Genomic DNA, 20,369 nt, shown 5'->3' with positions numbered 1-20,369 from the left:
ATAAAACATATTACATTCTAAATAGGAAGAAAATAAGTTATGTTTTTAAATATATAGAATTTTAGTTGATACTAAATTTACACGTGTCTTTAAAAGTTCATTCGCTTATTCTTAAAGTATGGTTTTCCGTTTCCGGTTGAATAATGCGCATGCGTCAAATTCCAGATTCTTTGCTGCACAAAAACAAACCGGTTGAATGAAATTCTTTCTCTAATTCTTGTTTCGAAAAATGAGACTGAAAACAACTCTACAGAAAGAACCAAAACATATCCTTTTAGAATTTGTATTCATAAACACATAGAAAGCTTCTGTTGGTAAAGAACTCTGGGACATTAATTTGTCAGTCAATTCTTCAACTTCTTGCATGCCAAACCAAAGCCGGCAAAGCCAAAGGGCTTGTTACTTTGTTACATCTTGTAGGTTAGTTAATACAATTTGTACAAAAAAAAAAAAAAAAAAAACATGTGGAAGGTATTAGCCTTAAGTGCCAACGAAGCATTTATTATTTTTCCATTTAAATAAAATGGATTTCATGTCATTTACCATTTTTGCTGCAATTTCATCTGTTAGTGTTGTAGCTGGGAAACCATATTCCAAATATTTGTGATTTTATCGGTCAAGCAGTTATGTGATTGGCAAAGAAAGCCTTATTTTACCATAACTGGAAGTAGTTTTTTTGAAAATGTCAAGAAGTTCTGATCAAATAACATGGGTCTTTTGAAACATTTGTATAGCATTAGCAGGTATTTTGGCTATATTTCAAAATATATTGAAAGTTACTAAGACTAGAAAAAGAGTTTAATAGAGATTGCTCTTAATTAAATGAATATCACATTCAAATGAGCCTTAAAACAAATGAAAAAATTTAGTTTCCAATGGGTCTGCTGTCAGCAAACATTTAAATAATACTGTGTGTGTGTGTGAATTAGAGGAAATGTTTTTTGAAGAATTACTTATCATAATTTGATAGAATATTTTTTTGTTGTTGTTAATTTGAAGAGGAAAAATAAAAAATGGTATTCAAGTTATAATTACTGCAGTAGAAGAAAAAAAAGATACAATATTTACCTACAAATAATTCATGTAAACATAAACAGCAATGTACAAATGTACATCTTCAATATACTGATCAATTTTTATATGATACATAAAATACATAAAGTGACACATTTCGACAGGAGACATATTAACGTCATATCAGGTGCGCTGAATACAGCACCATCTGAAAATCCTGGGGAGACCACTGTAAGTGGTCAACTTAAACAATTTTTAGACAAATTTCTATTAATTTTTGAAGCCTACAGATGTTAATCTTCAAAATTTCTAAAACAGGTGATCTCGCTCTTAATTTTTCCAAGGTGGAAGATTTTTTTTAGGTTTTGATATTACAACAGACCATATTTCACTGCTAAAGTTTCTCATGACATCCCCTGAAAGATGACACACAATGTTTCTTCTAATTAAAGTTATACAATGGTATTACAATTTAATCAGAAGATTTAATGAGACAGAAAAAAATTCCAAAATCTTCTGCTTTAACATGAGCACTATAGTGGAAGATAGTTGATTATTTTTTTATGAAATATCAGTAGTTATCTGGAGGCTCTTGTCAAAAGGGGGAGACTTGACTTATGTTGTGACGTCAAAACATCACTGGAGTTTGAGTAGACAGAAATTTATAATTCAAATTAACCCCCAATCTGCAACTGTCCCATGTTGTATTTTGATTTTAGTTGGGCAGTTCTGATGACCAGGGTGAAATAGCGTATGTTCGTTTTGTATTCATTTTCCTGTTTTCTGATGCCACTTTCTTTTATTTTTCCAATTCAGAGTTCCAACCATTATACAATTTAAACTGATTATCTATGAAAGCACAGTTACATGAAAAGGGCTCGGACAGAACTTGTTTCTTCGGAAATGAAAGGCAGCAGTGAAGAGAATTCATGTACTTGTTAAGTTGGGTAGCAGGTTGATCTGTCCCCATACTTTCGCTTCCCCAAGTAGATCTGTCCCCAGTCAATCTGTCCCCACTAATAATTATATTATGTGTATAAAATTTGGTATCATATGCTGAAAGTTGTTATTTATGGACAATTTTATTTATAACTAGTCAACACACATGAGCTTGCTCCCACTATCAGATATAGTGGCAGCAAGTCCCTGTGAGGTAGGTACATGTGTATCTACTGGTATACTCTTAACTAAGAAATGAAGATTGGAATTATTTTCTTTGTTAAATTTATCTTCACAAGTGTCCATGAAGTTTTCACTGATGTAAAGAATAAATAGAAAAGGATAAGATAATTTATTTTCAATATTTATGTTTGATATTTATTTGTATGAGTTCATAATGCATAATGCAACGAGTTTGTGATTGGGGACGGATCAACATGAAATCTATAAGTTGGCTTTTATATTAGAAACTTTGCCTTTAATCATTCAAAAAATGTTCAGAATATATGTTATACTAACTGCAGACATATCACCAAAAAAATGAGTTGCATTGTAATTATTCAGAAATAAAAAATAAAACATTTTAATACATGCTGTATCCTAAAATATGCTGAAGCAGTTTGTATAAATTACAAAAGAAAATTTAATATTAATGTATACATGTTTGGAAAGTAAACAGAATTACTATATGCTATGAAAATTTCTAATCAAGAGTTGTACAGTACCAATGACTTTTCCTTAACACTTTACACATAGTGAATTGGTTAGTTGTGTAGGATGGACAACACCTGAGGAGTTGTATTCTGGTGCAGATGATCATCTTGTTCTTAAATGGAACTTAAGCAGCAATGAAACAACCACCCTGGTAAAATTACCCGATGATGTGTTCCCTACAGACATGCACTGGTTTCCTAAGTCTGCCTCAGGTGGAGGGAAAAAGACTGGTTCTGATTTATTTGTTCTCACGTCGACTGATGGTAAGAATAATGGAACTGTATCAATTAATGATTTTTATTGTGTGCACATGCATAAATTTAACAGCACAATATATGTGCAGTCATAATATTATATTTAAATGAATTTTTAGTGTACTTTTCTTGTAATAAATGTTTTCATCAATTCAAGAATTAACCTTCAATCAATGTTGTATAAAAGTGAAAAGTTATTAGTATGATCTTGCACATGTTCATATTATCAATATTTTTTATATAAAACAAATGCATTTATTGTAAAAGTAGAATAAAATAGTGTTTTTGTTCCATTCCAAAATTACCTGTAATTCTATGGTTTTATGTATTCAAAATGTTCTCTGTGACTTTTTAAGGTAAAATACATCTTGTAAGTAAAACTGGCCGTGTAGAGAAAAGTATAGAAGCTCACAAAGGAGCAGTACTGTCAGGAAGATGGAGTTACGATGGCTCAGCTTTAGTCACAGGTACATTGTCATTGTAATAGTTAAAGTTTTAGAGAAAAATATCCTGTTTATGATCATGCAACATAATTTCAAAGCTCATGAATTGTACCTAAGATACAGTACACAAATGTGCATGTGCATCTTAACTGCAATACAGACAATTTAGACATGCTATGGGTTTCGTATATATAGTTCAAATTTAAATAAAGATGTGAAAATTAAGTAAATGCACAATATACCATATTCGAAACGATAAGTTGAATGTAGAATGTCTTTTTCACTATTCATGTATAAATATTATACACCTATAAACAAGTTGACCCAAATTGCCAAAAGTACACATTATTCACACGATCAGTTAGAGTGACAATTTGGTATTCATTAACTCAGAATACTTAATCTTGACTGTCTATTTGAAGGATGTAGATCCATCAGTACAACTTGCAATTTTGAAAATAGATAGGTTTCACTTTTGAATATAATAAAAAATAGATTTAAATGTTATGTCAATCTTTTTGTAGCTGGAGAAGATGGTCAAGTAAAGATATGGTCTAGAAGTGGAATGTTGAGGTCTACACTTACACAAAATAGTATGTTTATTCATAAATGTCTTAACTATATAGAAAGACATATAATAAATAATCGTAAAATAGATAATGAGAAATATATGCTGGCTTTTTGAGTGATAAAACTAATTTGTAGAATTTAGGTTTTTATTTTAATAAGGCTCAAATGCCAAAAAATAGGAAACCTGGGCGCTGTAGTTATTGTTAAGATTGTTTTGCAGTTGAATATGACAAAGCATTTTCAAAGAGTAATCAAGGGAACCAAGGTTATAGTGGTAATCAAAAGAATGTAATCCAGGGACAAAGACCAGACATGGAAAACAGACATACACAACAAATAACATAAAGTAACAAATTATACAAAGTAACAAAAGCAAATGAGCAACTCGGACTCCACTAAAGTTAGGAACATGTTTTAAAATCTTGAAATACCCTACCTTCAAGTTTGTTTTTTAATGTTTGCAGATATTGATGTAATTTATGGTATGTGATCTTACTGTAATTGTTCACAGTCGAGCTGAATGTTTCCTTCCATTCCACTGATTATTAAATATAGTACATGCCTTGGAATTGGACACTTGGACATTTGCTGCTCCAACACATCTTGTTATACCATGTTTTGCTCTAAGTCTCTGAAAATCTTTCATATTTCTATTTTAATTCAGTTCCTGTGCACACTCTACAAAGGATGACTTACTGTAAACTGGGAAATTTTCATGCCACTTTATTCTTCCCTCAATTTCTGCTATCAGAAAACTTTAAAATGGCAGTTGTCCCATATCATATAATAATGTTTGTTCAAGGAAATATTCTTGTCAGTGAATTTTCTCGTTACAGATTCTACTGTGAAAATATCAAAAATTAAACTGTAATGAAAATTAGACATTTTACAGTATACAATGAGATATTTTGTGAAGACATTGATATTCCTTTGGTATGAGTTATGGCATGGGCTTCATATTTTGATCAAATCTTTGTTTTGATAGTTATTGTGTATCTTTATGTTGAATTTTTTCAGGTTCTTCAGTTTATGGTATAGCATGGGGTCCAGATTCTGATCAAGTCTTATTTACAAATGGGAGACAACTTGTTATCAAGTCATTACAGCCCAATGCAAAACCTACTTTGGTAAGTACTAAATGCATTGTTTGTATTTAGTCAAGAGCTGGACAGACAAGGCTAGTATATTTGGTTAAGCTTTAAAATATTGTTCAAATGAATGATGTAAATAGGAAAGATATTTATAATATTTTCAGCTTATGTCCCAAAGTCTATATATGAGGGGAAAAATAAGGGGTAAATGTTATTTCAAAGTTAATGGAGTCATTAATTTGGGGGTAATTTTTGGACTCTGTCAAATTTATTTGGTAACTTATTTGATTACATGTTTTCCAATTGTTTTAACCCTCTTTTTAATCATAAAATATGTTGATAGAATAGTAGATTGTTTTTTCAGTTTGATTTAAATAAAAGTAGACAATCTAAAGTTCCCTGATATTATTAAGTATGAATTACTTCCCCTTTCAGTGGAAAGCCCATGAAGGTGTTATTCTGACTGTGGATTGGAACCCAGTAAATAATTTAATTCTTTCTGGTGGAGAAGATTGTAGATATAAGGTATGCATGGTTATTTTTATGAGGGAAAAGAAATTATAATTGATGACATATATAATATAATTTAATGTATTGATGTCTACAATTTTATTGTGTAATGTGCATGTCTCAAGAACTAAATTTTCATATTTTTAATACCTCTTCAAGCCTTGATATTAAAAATTTGTAAATTTATGTCTCTGTGTAAGAAATTTCATTTATAAAGGTCCTCTCATTGTAGATTCTAATTGTTTCTAAGGAGGTGGAGAAATATGTAACTATCACTGAATCTCTCTTGAAGTATTTCTTTATATAGGGATAATCATTATTTTGTAGGTATGGGATACCTATGGTAGAATTCTGTACAACAGCTCAGCTCATGACTATCCTATCACTTCTGTAGCTTGGACACCAGATGGGGAACTCTTTGCTGTTGGATCATTCAATACATTGAGATTATGTGATCAAGCAGGGGTAAATATCAATGGCAAAAAAGGACCTTTTTTGGTGTGAAATAACTAGCGTACTGTATCACAATATAATTTTGTAATGAAGCAGTAGTTTTAAAAATTTAAAGAATGCAGTATAAATTATCATTTTAGATCCATAAAAAGTAATGAAGAAGATAGGGAATTTTAAGAAAAAATAAACTGATCCTATAGTGATCTGTGTTAAAAAAAAAAACAGACATTGCAGGAAATAGTTTTAGAAGAAATTGACAAAGTATTTTTGTCTAAATGTGACTTTCTGAAAATAATTTGGTTGTTGAGTTAGTGAACAAAAGTTTTTAACTTATCTTTTTTTATTTGCATGATTTGTGAGTGAATTTATACCTCCATTGGAATATTTAATTTTGACTACTTATTTTCAGTGGTCTTACTCTTTAGAGAAGCCCAACACAGGAAGTCTGTTTAAACTATCCTGGTCAGGAGATGGTACTCAAGTGGCTGGGGCCTGTGGAAATGGACAGGTTCTTATTGGACATTTGATAGAAAAGTAAGTACAGTGTGCATAAGTAGCAGTCTTTTTAAAAAAAAAATCAGACAGGAGGTGATTCATCATGTCAAAAACCCACTAATACACTTTTATTTCTAATTCAGTTATGGTTACAGAGCACAAAACTGGTCTTAACTTTTCATTTGGCTGTTGCATTTTTGAGATGAAAATTGTATAGATTTTGTGTAAAATTGACACTTTGCAAGAGTTTATATCGTTCCTGATTTGGTTTGATTTGGTTTATTTTAGGTTCCACTATATAGATAGGTCACTGCAGATAACTTTATGACAATTTGTGGAAATAAAGCTATATTGAGACACCTAAACAAGCAAATCCTACATTTTTTTCCTGTAAAAAGTATATATTTTTCAAAACCTTACATTATGGAGATCCATAAAAAAAGATAGATATTCCTTTCTATTTTGTTATGAAAATCTGTAGCCATGGTAACATAATAAAAATATACATCAGATTTCACAACAAATTTTGGGTGCCTTCCCAAAACAAATGGTCAAAAAGCGGGTTTTCTAAAATATCAGGCAGTTAAAAACTGCTAGAAAAAGTAAGTTGGCATGGTATTATTGTAAAAAAACAAATAAAAAGTGTAACATTTGTTCATGATTTTAATTCTTAAAGTTCATGTGAAATTTTGCATTTTTGAAAAAGCCTGTTGGTGCAGGGAAGAGAATCCAGTCCAGTGAGGACCTGAATTGTTCCAGATAGCTTAAAGCATGCATTTTACACCTCTTTACCTTCACAAGTATTGCATCTATTTATGTACGATTGCTCTACTACCCACAATCAATATTTCCACCAAGTATCACCTCTTATTTTTTAAGTTTTACAAAATTAGATCGGGTCAGTTTAGTGTACGAAACAGTGCACCGAAATCCCATTTGTATAGTGCAACCTTAGTGGGAGATAAATGTATGGTTTTCTCAAAAATTCTTATCTCAATACAGGAAGCACTATCATTACATTAATATATAGCATATGTAGACCACAAAAACATAGTTTGTTTGGTGGGTTTTTGTACACCATGAATCATCTCTACCATAGGCAGTGTCTGAATTTTTATGGACTGGTACTTGAATAGTTGTCTTACTTCAAACTTGGTATACCAAATCCATTACTGATTAATTATTGTGTTGGGTTTAAAAGAAGTTAAAATGCAAAACTGTTAATAGAAAGGAATTCAGAAAAGTTATTGAAAGTGTACAGTAAATCTGCTTTCAGTAAATCAGCATTGTAAATCCTCATGCACAGTTAACTTACTTTCTTATACTTACAAACAATAAGACTTTAATTAGTGTAAGCTGGAGTTAAGACTATTCCTTGCATATGCTCTCTTGAGCCTTTCTTACAAATAGCTGATTATCAGATAGACTTGTACTCAATGTGTTAGATTTTTAGGATTTCGAGTTGAAATATAAGAAAGATACCCAGTATGGATCGATTTCTAGTCATAGATGTCATCTACTAGCCAGTAAAAAGTGTGACAATAATGGACGTTTTAGCTTTAACTATTCAACTTTAACTAGAGGACAGCAACAGTGAAGCATATGAAACACTTGGACTATTCATTTTCACTATTTATATAAACATTATGCTAGTAGTGTATTAAACATTTTATTTTACAGGCGTTTAGAATGGAAAAACTACGAAGCAACAGTTGTTAACAGTAAACATATTGATGTACGGAATGTTGTGAATGATGTCATAGATAAACTGGATTTCAGGGATAGAATTATAAAACTTTCTTTTGCCTTCTCACATCTAGTAGTGGCTACTTCATCACAGTGCTATATATTTAAGTAAGATGTGTTTTTTTTTAAAGTATGCAGCATTTTCAGTTTTAAAATTCTGATAAAATAGTTTTATTAATTTTTGTGGCATTGTTAAACATTTAATTTTTAGGAATAAATTTCATCATTTATGAACTCCTTTATTTATCTAAAGTATCAACTTTAAGTAAACACTTTAGGAAGCTTACTTATATTTAAAAACTTAAACTGGTAATCCAAGCTTAGATAAACACTTTTACAACAACAGATTGGTCACAAGCCAAACACTGGAAATCTAACTCATGCAAAACATTAAGCACAATGTGACAATCATTTCTGTATTGAATAATACAACATGTTTGCTTTTTTTTTCTAGTGTCAGAAACTTCAACACACCCATGATATTTGACTTGAAGGAAGGAAATGTATCACTGATTCTACAGGCAGAGAAGTATGTTATCTTTGTTTGTATGTCCTCAGTTGGACATGGGACAAATAAATTGAATTGTTTATCATACAAGTATGTCACACAAGTTTTTAAGTATTCCTTAAGGAAAGATATGAAATTTGGTATCAGACTGAGCTAGATTAGTTTTATAGATATTTCTTGTCTTACATTAACTTTCTGTTTACTGAAGTGAAAGTTTCTACTCATTGATGTTATTGTGGCATCATACAAACATATTTTCTCAAGTAATTATTGTATATTGCATTTCCAAAAAGGTAGTGAAAACAGCATAGAGTTTCATTTTTGTAGTAAGCTTATATTTATGAGTTGTACAGTCCATTATATTTATGTTTACACCTGTCCAAAGTCAGGAATCTCTGGCATCTGTATGTCTTGTTTCATTTTCACCTTTGGTTTACTTTTTATTTTACTTGAGTATATAGAGGTACATCTTTCACTGTACCCATGTAAAATGATGTTTTGGAGTCAGCTGCAGCCTGTCCTGTAGAGTGGGGGGTTCCTTGTTCATTGAAGACCAGTGAGTGGCCTTGAGCTGACTTTTTCATTCCAGTGTGGTTGTTGTCTCTATGAAATATACACTATACCTATTCTTGATATTTGTTACCAACACGTTCATTACTACATTGTAAAGCGAAATATGAGAATATTTTGTGATAGTTGGAGCACATTCATATACAATGAATTCATTAAAGAAATGTGTTACAAATTTGACTTACAAAGTGCTACAAAAATTTGGATGAATACAAATCGATCAAAAGTAGTTCTGTTGTAGGGTTAGTTATTTTATTTTACAGATTCTCTGTTTTTGTTGATACAGCTGAACATTTTATTTTGCAGACACTTTATTTTGGTTGACACAGCTGGAGTATATGTCTATTCTTATGATGGTAGAATGGTATCTTCTCCGAGATATCCAGGCATGAGAGCTGATGTTCTGAACTACCAGACTGTTTCACTTAGTAATGATACTGTAGCTATAAGGGATAAAACAGACGAGAAAGGTAAATAGTTAAATCCTTCGAGTTTTATGGAAGATGTTAAAACACAATCGTAAGTCCCTTCTTGTAAACACTGTAAACCTCCTCAAATGATTTTGAACAAACTATATAGAGTAATAGTTACTTTTTATTTTGGTACTGACAATATCACGTAGATTATCTCAACGAGTGTGTAAGCACAAGTGTAGACGTTCCACATGATGTTGTTAATATCAACATTGAAAGTAACTTTTATTCTGATTATATGTAAGTCTAATTATACCATCATTTTAATGTACTTTTAACAAACAACCTAGACGTGTGATTACAAACTGTTAGTGCATGACATCATTTTTATTCAAAACTCTTAAGAAGGTCAGATAATGTCACAATCACATACCTTGTCATGTATGAGAGATAGAAACATATCTGTCAACATGATCAAAGGAAAAAAGCACAGAATACAGTTAACCATAACAATGTTAATGTAAAATGTTTACAAGACATAAATACAAGTTTTGCATTGCTTCCATTGCTATTTATATCCAGCACAATATGACCACATGGTTATCTTGTGGTAGTGTGCTTACCATGGATGCAAGAATATGTGGGTTTAGTCCCCTGCCAAATCACACTGAAACACTTTAAAGTATGTAGTCACTGCTTCTCTGGAAAATAACAAAAATCCATCTCAGTTTGTCTGCCTTTGTTTAAAGAGGGTCTGCTTTATTAATCAGATTTCCTCATTCCTTCTGGAGTACATGAAATATATGCCATAGGATGTTCATCATAGGACTGGTATGAGATAACAACAACGAGTTTCATAAATAGATATGAAATTTTAATGCTATAGTTAAAGAAGCATTGTATAAATTTTAGTTTACAGTGGTGAAAATATTTTATTTTACAGTTGTGTATGCTTTTGATGCTCAGACTGGAAAGAACCTTGGTGATGGTAAACCTATTACACATAAGGTATTAATTAGAATGATTAGTTAGTTCACATCTTTTTCTTCATTGAACCTTAGATTTTCCCTTTGTCAGCCATTTGGGGCTTAACAAGCAAGGTGTAAAATAAACAACTACTACTAATCCATTTACTTTGACTTGGATTGGCATTTTGCCAACTTTTACTATCTTTAAGAGATGTTACCCCAAATTTTTTAACAAAATGATTTCTGTATTTGCTATAACCTTGGTTCCCTTGATTACTCCTTCAAATCCTAAAGAAAGGTTACTTCCGTTAATAAAAATATACCGTTAATCATAGTATGCCCCTTCTTCAATCAACAAACTTTTGAATTATACACCTGTAGAAAAAAAACTATTTTGCAAGTGTAGTGGTGTATGAATAAGACAAACATGACATAATGAAATAAGTTGTTGTGTGTCCTTATTGACAAGGAATATATATTTAAAAGGTTACAATTGAAAATTATTTTTATGGCAGACTGATAATAAGTGGTGCATCTTTTACCAGATAAGATTTTGCTCTTCATGATAGTGCAGTGTCCTATATCTTTGTTTTTGAATACCACTGTGATCTTTGACTAAACTCTAAATTTGGTCATGATGTGATTGTGTATCTTTCACACTGTAGAGGGTAGACTACTAGGTTACACCCCAGATTGGAGTCTCATTGAAATGTTCTTAAAAGTGTTACATAGTTGAGTAAGAAAGAGGGCACTGCCTTATTATGTTGAGTAGTAGTCTACCTAGAGAGATGTGTCAATACCAAATAGCCAATATAGAACTTCTCCATCTTTTTTCATTTTGCCATAGCCAACCACAAGATGACTTCTAGTGTGGTTTTGAAAATAGAAATTTTAATCTTAAGTATTGGGAAATTTAATTTTCTATTAACAGTTAGAAATCATGGAGATAGCTTTAGACCAGTGTGGTCCAGCTAATGAGAGAAGATTAGCTATAGTTGACAAAAATAGAGACTTATATTTAACAGCTGTCAGAGTGTTTGGTGGCGATAGGAAAACGTATAAATTAGGTAATACATAGACTTTTATTAATGAATTCTTCATTTTGGAATAAAATAAAACTAAAAAGTTTGACAATTGTAATTTTCTGAAAAAGTGTATATTTTTTTCAACAATATCAATTCAGAGACATCGAAATGGAAAACACAGAAACAAAAGTTTTACATACACAATATAAATAACAGAATGAAATTCAAACGTAAGTCGTTGTAAGAAACAGGCAAAATGGGAAAATTCAGAAACATGCATAACAAAACCCCACTGATCTGACAATGCAATATCACTCAAGGATCTCTGCTATTTTATCTGTGCATCACTAGATTTGTTCTGAAATTTTTCCATAGACTTGAAGAAAAAAAAGTGAGGTTTTTGACAGAGTTATCTGCCCCTGAAATGTTTATTTTCAGTGCATTTCAATGAATTTATAACTCAATTTACCAATGTGATAAGGAAAATCTTTTTTTCTAGATTCTGATGGTGCAAATATTCTAATTAAACTTTTAAAATGTTTTTTTTTTTCATACCATGTTCAGCCATTGCCTGATTCTTACAGAGACTGACACTTAAAAGATCAAAAACTGAATGAAACATTATAAAATCTCATAAAGAAAAATATATCAATAAGTTTCAAGAAGCAATGTATTTTGATTTTTTTGGAATTCAAAGAATATATTTTCCCCTTCACTTTTTCAGGAAACATGATTCAGTCATTATCATGGAATGACTCAGCAAATATGTTGGCAGCCATTGCTGATAGTAAATTTACAGTATGGTACTACCCTAACACTGTGTTTGTAGATAGGGATCTGGTCAATAGAACTGTCTTCTCAAAGGATGCTAGGTTTGTTCCTATTGGAATGTCACTTTTTGTTGACTTATTTCAAAGCAATTTTTTGTATGAAATATAAACGTTTACATCAAGAATCTTGTATTGTGATGTATTCTAAGTATGAACTAGGTAATATATTCAGAGTTTCAGGAAATGATGAAATGTCTGTAATTACTGCTTTGTATCTTTTGTATCTATATATTAAATTCAGTCCAATTTTTCATGTAATTCATGTACAACTTTGAGTCACATGACTTTCATGTCAGGCCTTAATGTATATTGTAACCAGCAAACCACACAATTATTCCTACAGAAAAACCCATGAAGTGATACCTTAAATGAATGTCATCCATTTAGAATAAAATTGCTCAATTTTTCAGTGAATTTGGAAAAAATCCTCAGATATTGCAGTTCATAGGTAACCATGTTATGATCAGGAGGGCTGAGGGATCAATTGTCAGCACAGTTACATCTCCATATCCTACTATTCTACACAATTATGTCCAATCAAGCAGGTTTGCTGATGCTGTCAGACTTTGTAGATTTGTTAAGGTAAAGTCTTCAGATAATTTTGTTACAGTCAAACCTGTCTTAGTGGCCCCTGGATTCTGCAATAACTTGTTTTAAAGACTGGCATCAATTTCACAAAAAGTAGTAAGTGTAAAGTTGATCGTAAGTAAAGACGTCACAACCTAAAATATCATTGTGACATCATAATTTACAATCTATTTCACACTTACGACTTTTTGTGAAATCGAGACCTGATTTTTTAAATTCTTATGAAGTGCATTCTATATGAAATTAATTTATATTACGTGCTGGACTACCTGTCTTTCATAATAATGATTTTGCTCTGCCTTGGAAGGTCACTTAAGACGGGTACTTAGGGAGTTAGACCGAAGGTAAGGGACACAACTCTTACAAATCACTGGAATGTTTGTATTCAGCATTTTACATCAATCTCATGTAAACATCACAGTTTCATATGAAAGCTTGATAGGCTTGATTTCATGAGTTATGTCCTTTACCCTACGTCTACCTCCTTAAGATAAGTTTGACTGTATATGGTACCTCTTTCTTTAAATACATGTAGTGACATTTCTTCATTCATCTATATGTATTCAACACATGCTGTCAGAATAGGTAGGTTTGTCAATGTATCACTGTTATTGCTGATTTATGATCAATATAGATTTTACATCCAGTTAAACTTACCTGCACAATTTGTATGTAATTATGTAAAATATTACTCACGGAAATTGTGTGCCATACGATGAAATACATGTATTGTAAATGTAGCAAAAAATATTATTTCTGCTATTGATTTGACAAAATCCGTTTAGATTAGAAACTGCTGTTTTTTGTTATATTACATTAACATTCTTTATCCTTCTATGTGTAAAAGAAAAACTTAATAGTTCAGTAGGTTAGATTATGCCATTAATTTGCAAGTAACTCTTTTATTACATACTACATGTATCTAATATGTATACGACATCAGTATCTACATATGTAATACAACATCTGTTTACAATAAACAGGTGTTCGAGTCATTATGGAGATACCTGTTTGCTAATCTTGCATAATTGGTGGAAAATCTTTTTAATGAAAATGTATTCAGATTTTTAAAATTATAAATAAAAATTATGTCTTAAATTGACAGGATGATATACTATGGGCTTGCTTGGCTGCCATGTCTGCCTATGCTAAAGATCTCAATACTGCAGAAGTTTCATATGCAGCTATAATGGAGGTATGTATTATATTTTTGCTGGATCTCATCCCTCTGGTTTTGCATGTTTAAAGTTTTTTTTGTACTGATAGGACTGCTTGTTTAGATTCTAGGCACATTGTTGTGCACATATAAATATAATAAGTCATAAAAATGAAATGGTTTCTCCTTTAGCAAAACAAGTTCAGTTAATGTTGGAAAAAAAACTTGTTTTTAAAATCCATTGTCTCTTAGAAGTCTTGGTTATGGATATGGAGTTTAATTGGTAATTTCCATGATTCACTTTGTATAACAACAGCTGTGATTAATTGTTATCTTCGTAGGCAGAGAAAGTTCAGTTTATTGTAAATATAAAAGACATCCCTGTGAAAGAAGCCAGAAATGCTGAAATGGCCTTGTTATGTGGTAGCCCACAGGATGCTGAGGCTATACTGCTGACAGCTGGACTGACATTTAGGGCTATCATGTTAAATATACAGTTATACAACTGGGATAGGTAAGTCAGATGAGAGGGAGAGAAAGATCTGGAATCCCTGAAAGGGAGTACCTCAAATCATGCTGAAGATGTGCTATTTAGTCTGTGACATTCTTGTTCATCATGTTTAGGAGAATAAACATATTTTCAATTTAAGAGTATAGAGATTTTCATGGTTTGTTTGTTTGTTGAGGTTTAACGTCCGAGCAGCAATATTTCAGCTATATTCAGACAATGAACATGAAATGGATGACATGAAAAAGGGATGTGACACAAGGACAATGGGGTCGACAAGTTTTGATTGCCACTGGAAGTAGGGAGAGGTGGGTAGGGTTGGGCAATTTAGCCTCCTGTGGCAGAGCCCTATGGTTCCTACTCCAGGAGAATACCACAGTAGGGTTCTTTAACGTGCGAGGAACGTGGCATAATTTCCAACACGATGCACCACTATGGTTTGCGGTCAGGTTTTCCGTATTATAGCCTGACAACCCCAGCATGTAACACGCCAGGGGTACCCCATTCAACCACCTGAGGTACACATCCCAGTTGCTCTGTGGGCAGAACGCCCTAGCCCCCAGTTAGGGTTCTGAGCACTATTTAGTCGCCTTTTACGACAAGCTTAGCGCTGCTGCAAGCCTATTCTTTTAACACCCAGACCTGCACGGGGCGAGAGAGATTTTCATTAAAATCTTCATTACATGGGCAACCACCTTAGGAATCTTGAGTGGAGTGCAGGAGGTCATGGGTTTCACAAACGGCTTTAAAAATGGTAGTCACTAACTCTTTGCCAGGCATGCAGTACTTAGGAAATAGAGTGATTACTGGCTGGCTCAGCATCAGAGTAGTGTGTCTGAGTGGGTTGGCATTCCTACCGGCGGGACATTGCTTCTGTGAGCCAGCACAATAAAGATTCAGCTCAGCATGTTGAACTGGTACAAAGCAGAGTCTGTTCAGTTAGTCAAATGCATAAAATATCTGCCATAGGACTTTAGAACCATAATCAATTAATCAATTGTTACATGGGCACAGGTTTTAAAATTGGAATTTCCCACTTATGCACAATGGGTACACATTTTGTCGTTAAAATAGAATGAAAAAGATACTTCTGACAATATATTACAATTGTTTCATGTTTCATCAAATGTATACCTTGAAAAAAATGCTAAAAATGACAAGTAATATGATTGGAGGAAAACATGTTATTGCAGAGCCCTTGAATTGGCAGTTAAACACAAAACCCATGTAGATACAGTATTAGGATACAGACAGAGATATCTTGAGAGGTTTGCGAAGAAAGAAAATATCAAAAGATTCCAGCAATATGAAAAAGGAGTAAGTTTTTATACTATTACTTGTGATTTATACTGCTTTCAATAGAGTGGGAATATGTTTCAATCACTTTCTCTGTCCGTCTGTCTGTTACACTTTTCTTCTATTGGAGGGAATGTTTAAATAATTGGTATATTGCTTTTGCATGATGACTTGTACTAAGTCTCTTCCTTCCAGTTTTGACATTAATGGTAGAGATAGGTATTTTTACCATGCAACTTCTTGTTTTATTTTCTAACTACATAAATTTGTATGTAGTGCAGTTGTGTAAAGTATGGGTAGCTGCAAAATAGATTTTGTGGGTAGGAATCTCATCTTTTTTTAATTGTTGAAAATTTGGCAAAATTAGCAAATATTAGCCTGGAACCCCTTGCAAAATCACAGGCTTAATGCCAGCATTTTATATAGAAGACAGAGTCCTAATTTAACATCGTCCCTACTGAGCAAACACAATAGTATGTTTTTAATAGGATAAGTACCATCCTTATCCTAGTGTTATTGCTAACACTACTTTGTGTCATTATATTCAGATACCCAGTATTATGTACCATTCTGTGTAAGAATCAGGCAATGGTTTGCACATAATTTTTCCCAATTTAGTCAATTTTGCCTAAAATATATTCAGTACATCTAGAAAACAATTGAAATGGTATTTAAATTTATCCTGAAGCATCCCTGATGTAGATATATTTTGACTTCTAATATAAGGAAAAATTGTGAGGAAATTTTCCCGCCAATTTCAACTAAACTTGATGAATCTATATCTTAAAAAGGCAACTTTTACGCTTTGATGGTTTTTTATGGAGGTTTTGAGGTATAAATGCTTGGATTGAATAAATGCAATAAAATATCTGTTTTTTTTTCTTTTTGTGCCACACCTTATACTTAATAATGCCTGATTCTTATACAGAGAAGTACTTTTAAAAATTACTTATGATTTTTTAAATTTTGTTTTCAGATTGAAATAGACTGGGAGAAAATAGAATCTAAGATAGAATATGAATACCAACAAGAAAGAGAAAGACCAACTGTAACTTCACATTCAGTATCGTCATCGTCAGGTGGTGCTTCACGGACTGGCGGACCTCGACCGAGAGTGTCGGCACAAACATAGTATTCATTTTATATAACTGTATATGTTTTATTTATTTTGTCTAACTGTGGACTACTTAAATTCTTATTTATTTTGCTACAAGTTCCAAAACTTTTAAAAATAGAAAATTTATTGAAAAATTGATTTGTTCAATATTAAATGGAGAAAAATTATGTTGTCAAATTATTGATAAAAAGTGGAAGTCTGTTCATAATCAATTTTCAAAGATTCATTTAAAGTAACCAATGTTCTCCTGTGGGGGTACATTCATGGTGGTTTTTGTAGTTTTTTTAATGGCATTTGTTTTTCAATGGAAATTTTACATTTATTTAGAATTAAATGGATGAAGTATAACTATAAATATATGTACCTATTCACAAGTGGGATTTTGAGAAATTCTTCTCCCATATGAAAATGATGTTTAGAAATAACTTCACTGTAAGGTTGTTAATGTTTTATTTTTTTACAATACAGTACGGCTCTTGTGGATTAGGTCATTTCCCCTTATCAATGGTGTCAACATTTCAAGAACCAATTTTTTTTTTTGTATTTTAGCATTTAAAAGTGCTACATCAAGATACACCAGTGTTGAATATGTAAATACTTTTACAATCATGAAATTTTAACTTCATATTTATATACTGGGTGATTTGAAATATTTTTTAAAATACTTTGCCTTTCATATATTTGCTTACACAGTTATGAGTGAAAATGACTGGTTCCACCTGACACTTAGTGTAAGTGCAGCTTATAATATTCCGTCCAATGTTACATGATTTTTTGTATTGTTAGTGAAACTTGAAATAGATCTGAAGAAAATAAATGAATACATCTCTTCTGTATTTTGTTAAAATGGTCTGATTCCTACCATATACAGGCATTGTTTACATGTACAGGTACAAGTAGTGATCAGAAGTTGCCTAACAATCAAGACTTCCTAATAGGTAAAAATATAACTTTTGTTTGCTTTTCCACATTGTCAGCCTGTGGTTGTTTTGACTTGAAACAATTGATTTCAACTATTTATAGATTGGAACTTCCATTAATGTTTTCTTCCTGACTTGGAATCTTTTGTGTATTGTGTAAAATAGTGATACTGTGCAGAATTTACTTCAGATGCATAAGTTATCATATTATTAGCATTTGATGCAATGAAGTAGATAGAAAATCAGGTCTATCCTCCATGTTTTTGACTGCTTTAACTCAGTAATATAAACTCATGACTTTCAATTAAAAGATGCCTGGTGGTTGGAAAACTAATCAAGGGAACCAAGATTCTTGTGGAAATCGAAAGAATGCAATCCAGGAATAAAGACTAGACAAGGAAAACATACACATACAACAAAGAACATGAAATAACCAAAATAACAGGTACAAAGAAACAAAAGTAAATGATCAACTAGGACTCCACTAAAAAGTTGGAGCATGGACCAGGTGCACCGGTGAAAAATTGAATCAGCAGAATGCCTGATAAATAACTTCTAATATTTTTTTTTATTCATTTTAGGTGTATACCTCTCGCCTAATTATGAAACGTGTTTACCTATACATTATTTGTTGATTGAATCTCTCCTGTTATCTAAAATGATCCCCTATCATACTGCCATATTGGCCCATTTTTCAGAAAATGACCTCCTGTTTTAGCGTAACAACATTATAAAAGGAAAAATAGAACTAGCTGGAAATAAGATAATAATAGTATGCACTTTGCACACTGGGAGTTATTTTTTTTTATGTCATGAGTAGTTTCATCTTGTTAATGTTATTTGTTGAAAAAAAGTCTAATCTAATTTCAATTCTAATTTGTTACAACATTCATTAGTTTTTGTTCCGGAGTTGGATGGTTTTCAACACTACATGTTTTTACAGGCTTTTTGTCAGAGAAATAGAGATTAGTAACTGCATATCAGATTGAAATGGAACTGGTCCTATGAAATAACAAAATGTTTTGAATTGCTATACTCACGAAAGTTTCAATCTGAATTTAAGTTCAGACGACCATGCCATTGCAGTGATGAAGATTACCGACTGCCTCAACAGGTATGGTTTAGTGTCTTGCCACCAGAACCAGCTGACAGGAATACTGTAGGTTTCATGAGGCCAGTGCTCCAAGACAAATGCCGGCAAGAAATGCAAAACCTTTAAGGCCGTGAGGTCTAATTTTGAAACTAATGAAAGTTTTAAGTAGGTCAATGAGTGCCAAGGCTACATCAGTTTTCAAAGACCCCGATGTAGCAAAAACATTGTCTACTATACATGACAAATATGTTGTCGTACCAGCAGACAAAGCCCAAAACAACATTGTTTTTGTCTGCAAAACGTTTTATATCCAATGTTTATTATCAGAGGTAGACGTAGAAAATAATAGCAGTGATAAGACCTACACTGCTACCACTCTCTCCAAAAAAGAGATTGTGGAAAACCATAAATCTGTGCTATCCTCTTTTGATCTCTACCAAGGACGATGATTGTGATTTACCGTCTATGTACTGGATTCCTAAACTTCACAAGAATCCCTACAAACAACGTTTCGTAGCTGGATCTGCAAAATGTACCACCAAACCTCTTTCAAAACTTTTAACTTCTATACTCACAACTGTCAAAGAGGGTCTACAGTCCTACCACAACACTTGTTACTCCCGTAGTGGTATTAATTCAATGTGGATCCTGAAAAATTCGAAAGATCTTTTGGAGACAACCAGTTCAAGATTATTATCTGAATATAATAGCATTAAAACCTATGATTTTTCAACACTGTATACTTCTATTCCCCATACTCAGTTAAAATCCCGACTTAAAAACATTATACATCGTTGTTTTTCCAAAAAAGATGGTACACCTAGATACATATATATAGTTCTTGGTAGAGATTCCTCATACTTTGTAAGAAATAATTCCAAATCATCTTCCAAATATACAGAGGAAGATGTTTACAAAATGCTGGAATTTTTAATCGACAATATATTTGTCCAATGTGGTGGACGTGTTTTTCAACAAATGGTCGGCATTCCAGTGGAAACAAATTGTGCTCCTTTACTTGCTGACCTATTCCTTCACTTTTATGAGGCCGACTTTATAGCTGATCTGATCAGAAAGAAGGAATATTGTTTGGCTAGATCCTTCAATCTCAGTTTCCGCTATATAGATGACGTATTATCTTTAAACAA

The 20,369-nt window shown here is 32.2% G+C and overlaps 1 protein-coding gene across 1 annotated transcript; it reads left to right on the top strand.

Annotated features, from left to right (window-relative positions):
* Positions 1-135: 135 nt before the first annotated feature.
* Positions 136-18,040, top strand: LOC148626686 (intraflagellar transport protein 80 homolog). Its single transcript, XM_088570866.1, has 19 exons — positions 136-269; positions 2,709-2,930; positions 3,278-3,388; positions 3,889-3,957; positions 4,952-5,061; positions 5,461-5,550; positions 5,863-6,000; positions 6,398-6,522; positions 8,164-8,337; positions 8,684-8,758; positions 9,614-9,777; positions 10,664-10,728; positions 11,620-11,755; positions 12,438-12,585; positions 12,954-13,125; positions 14,237-14,326; positions 14,629-14,801; positions 15,989-16,112; positions 17,068-18,040. The coding sequence occupies exons 1-19, from the start codon at positions 230-232 to the stop codon at positions 17,221-17,223; spliced, it is 2,382 nt and encodes a 793-aa protein (XP_088426992.1). The 5' UTR covers positions 136-229; the 3' UTR covers positions 17,224-18,040.
* Positions 18,041-20,369: the final 2,329 nt, after the last annotated feature.

This window comes from Perna viridis, chromosome 2 (assembly GCF_037379345.1).
Source record: "Perna viridis isolate PV_CMFRI_1.1 ecotype Kerala chromosome 2, ASM3737934v1, whole genome shotgun sequence".
NCBI lineage: Eukaryota > Metazoa > Mollusca > Bivalvia > Mytilida > Mytilidae > Perna > Perna viridis.
The sequence above is the reverse complement of the archived record's forward strand: the minus strand, read 5'-3'. Positions and strand labels throughout refer to the sequence as shown.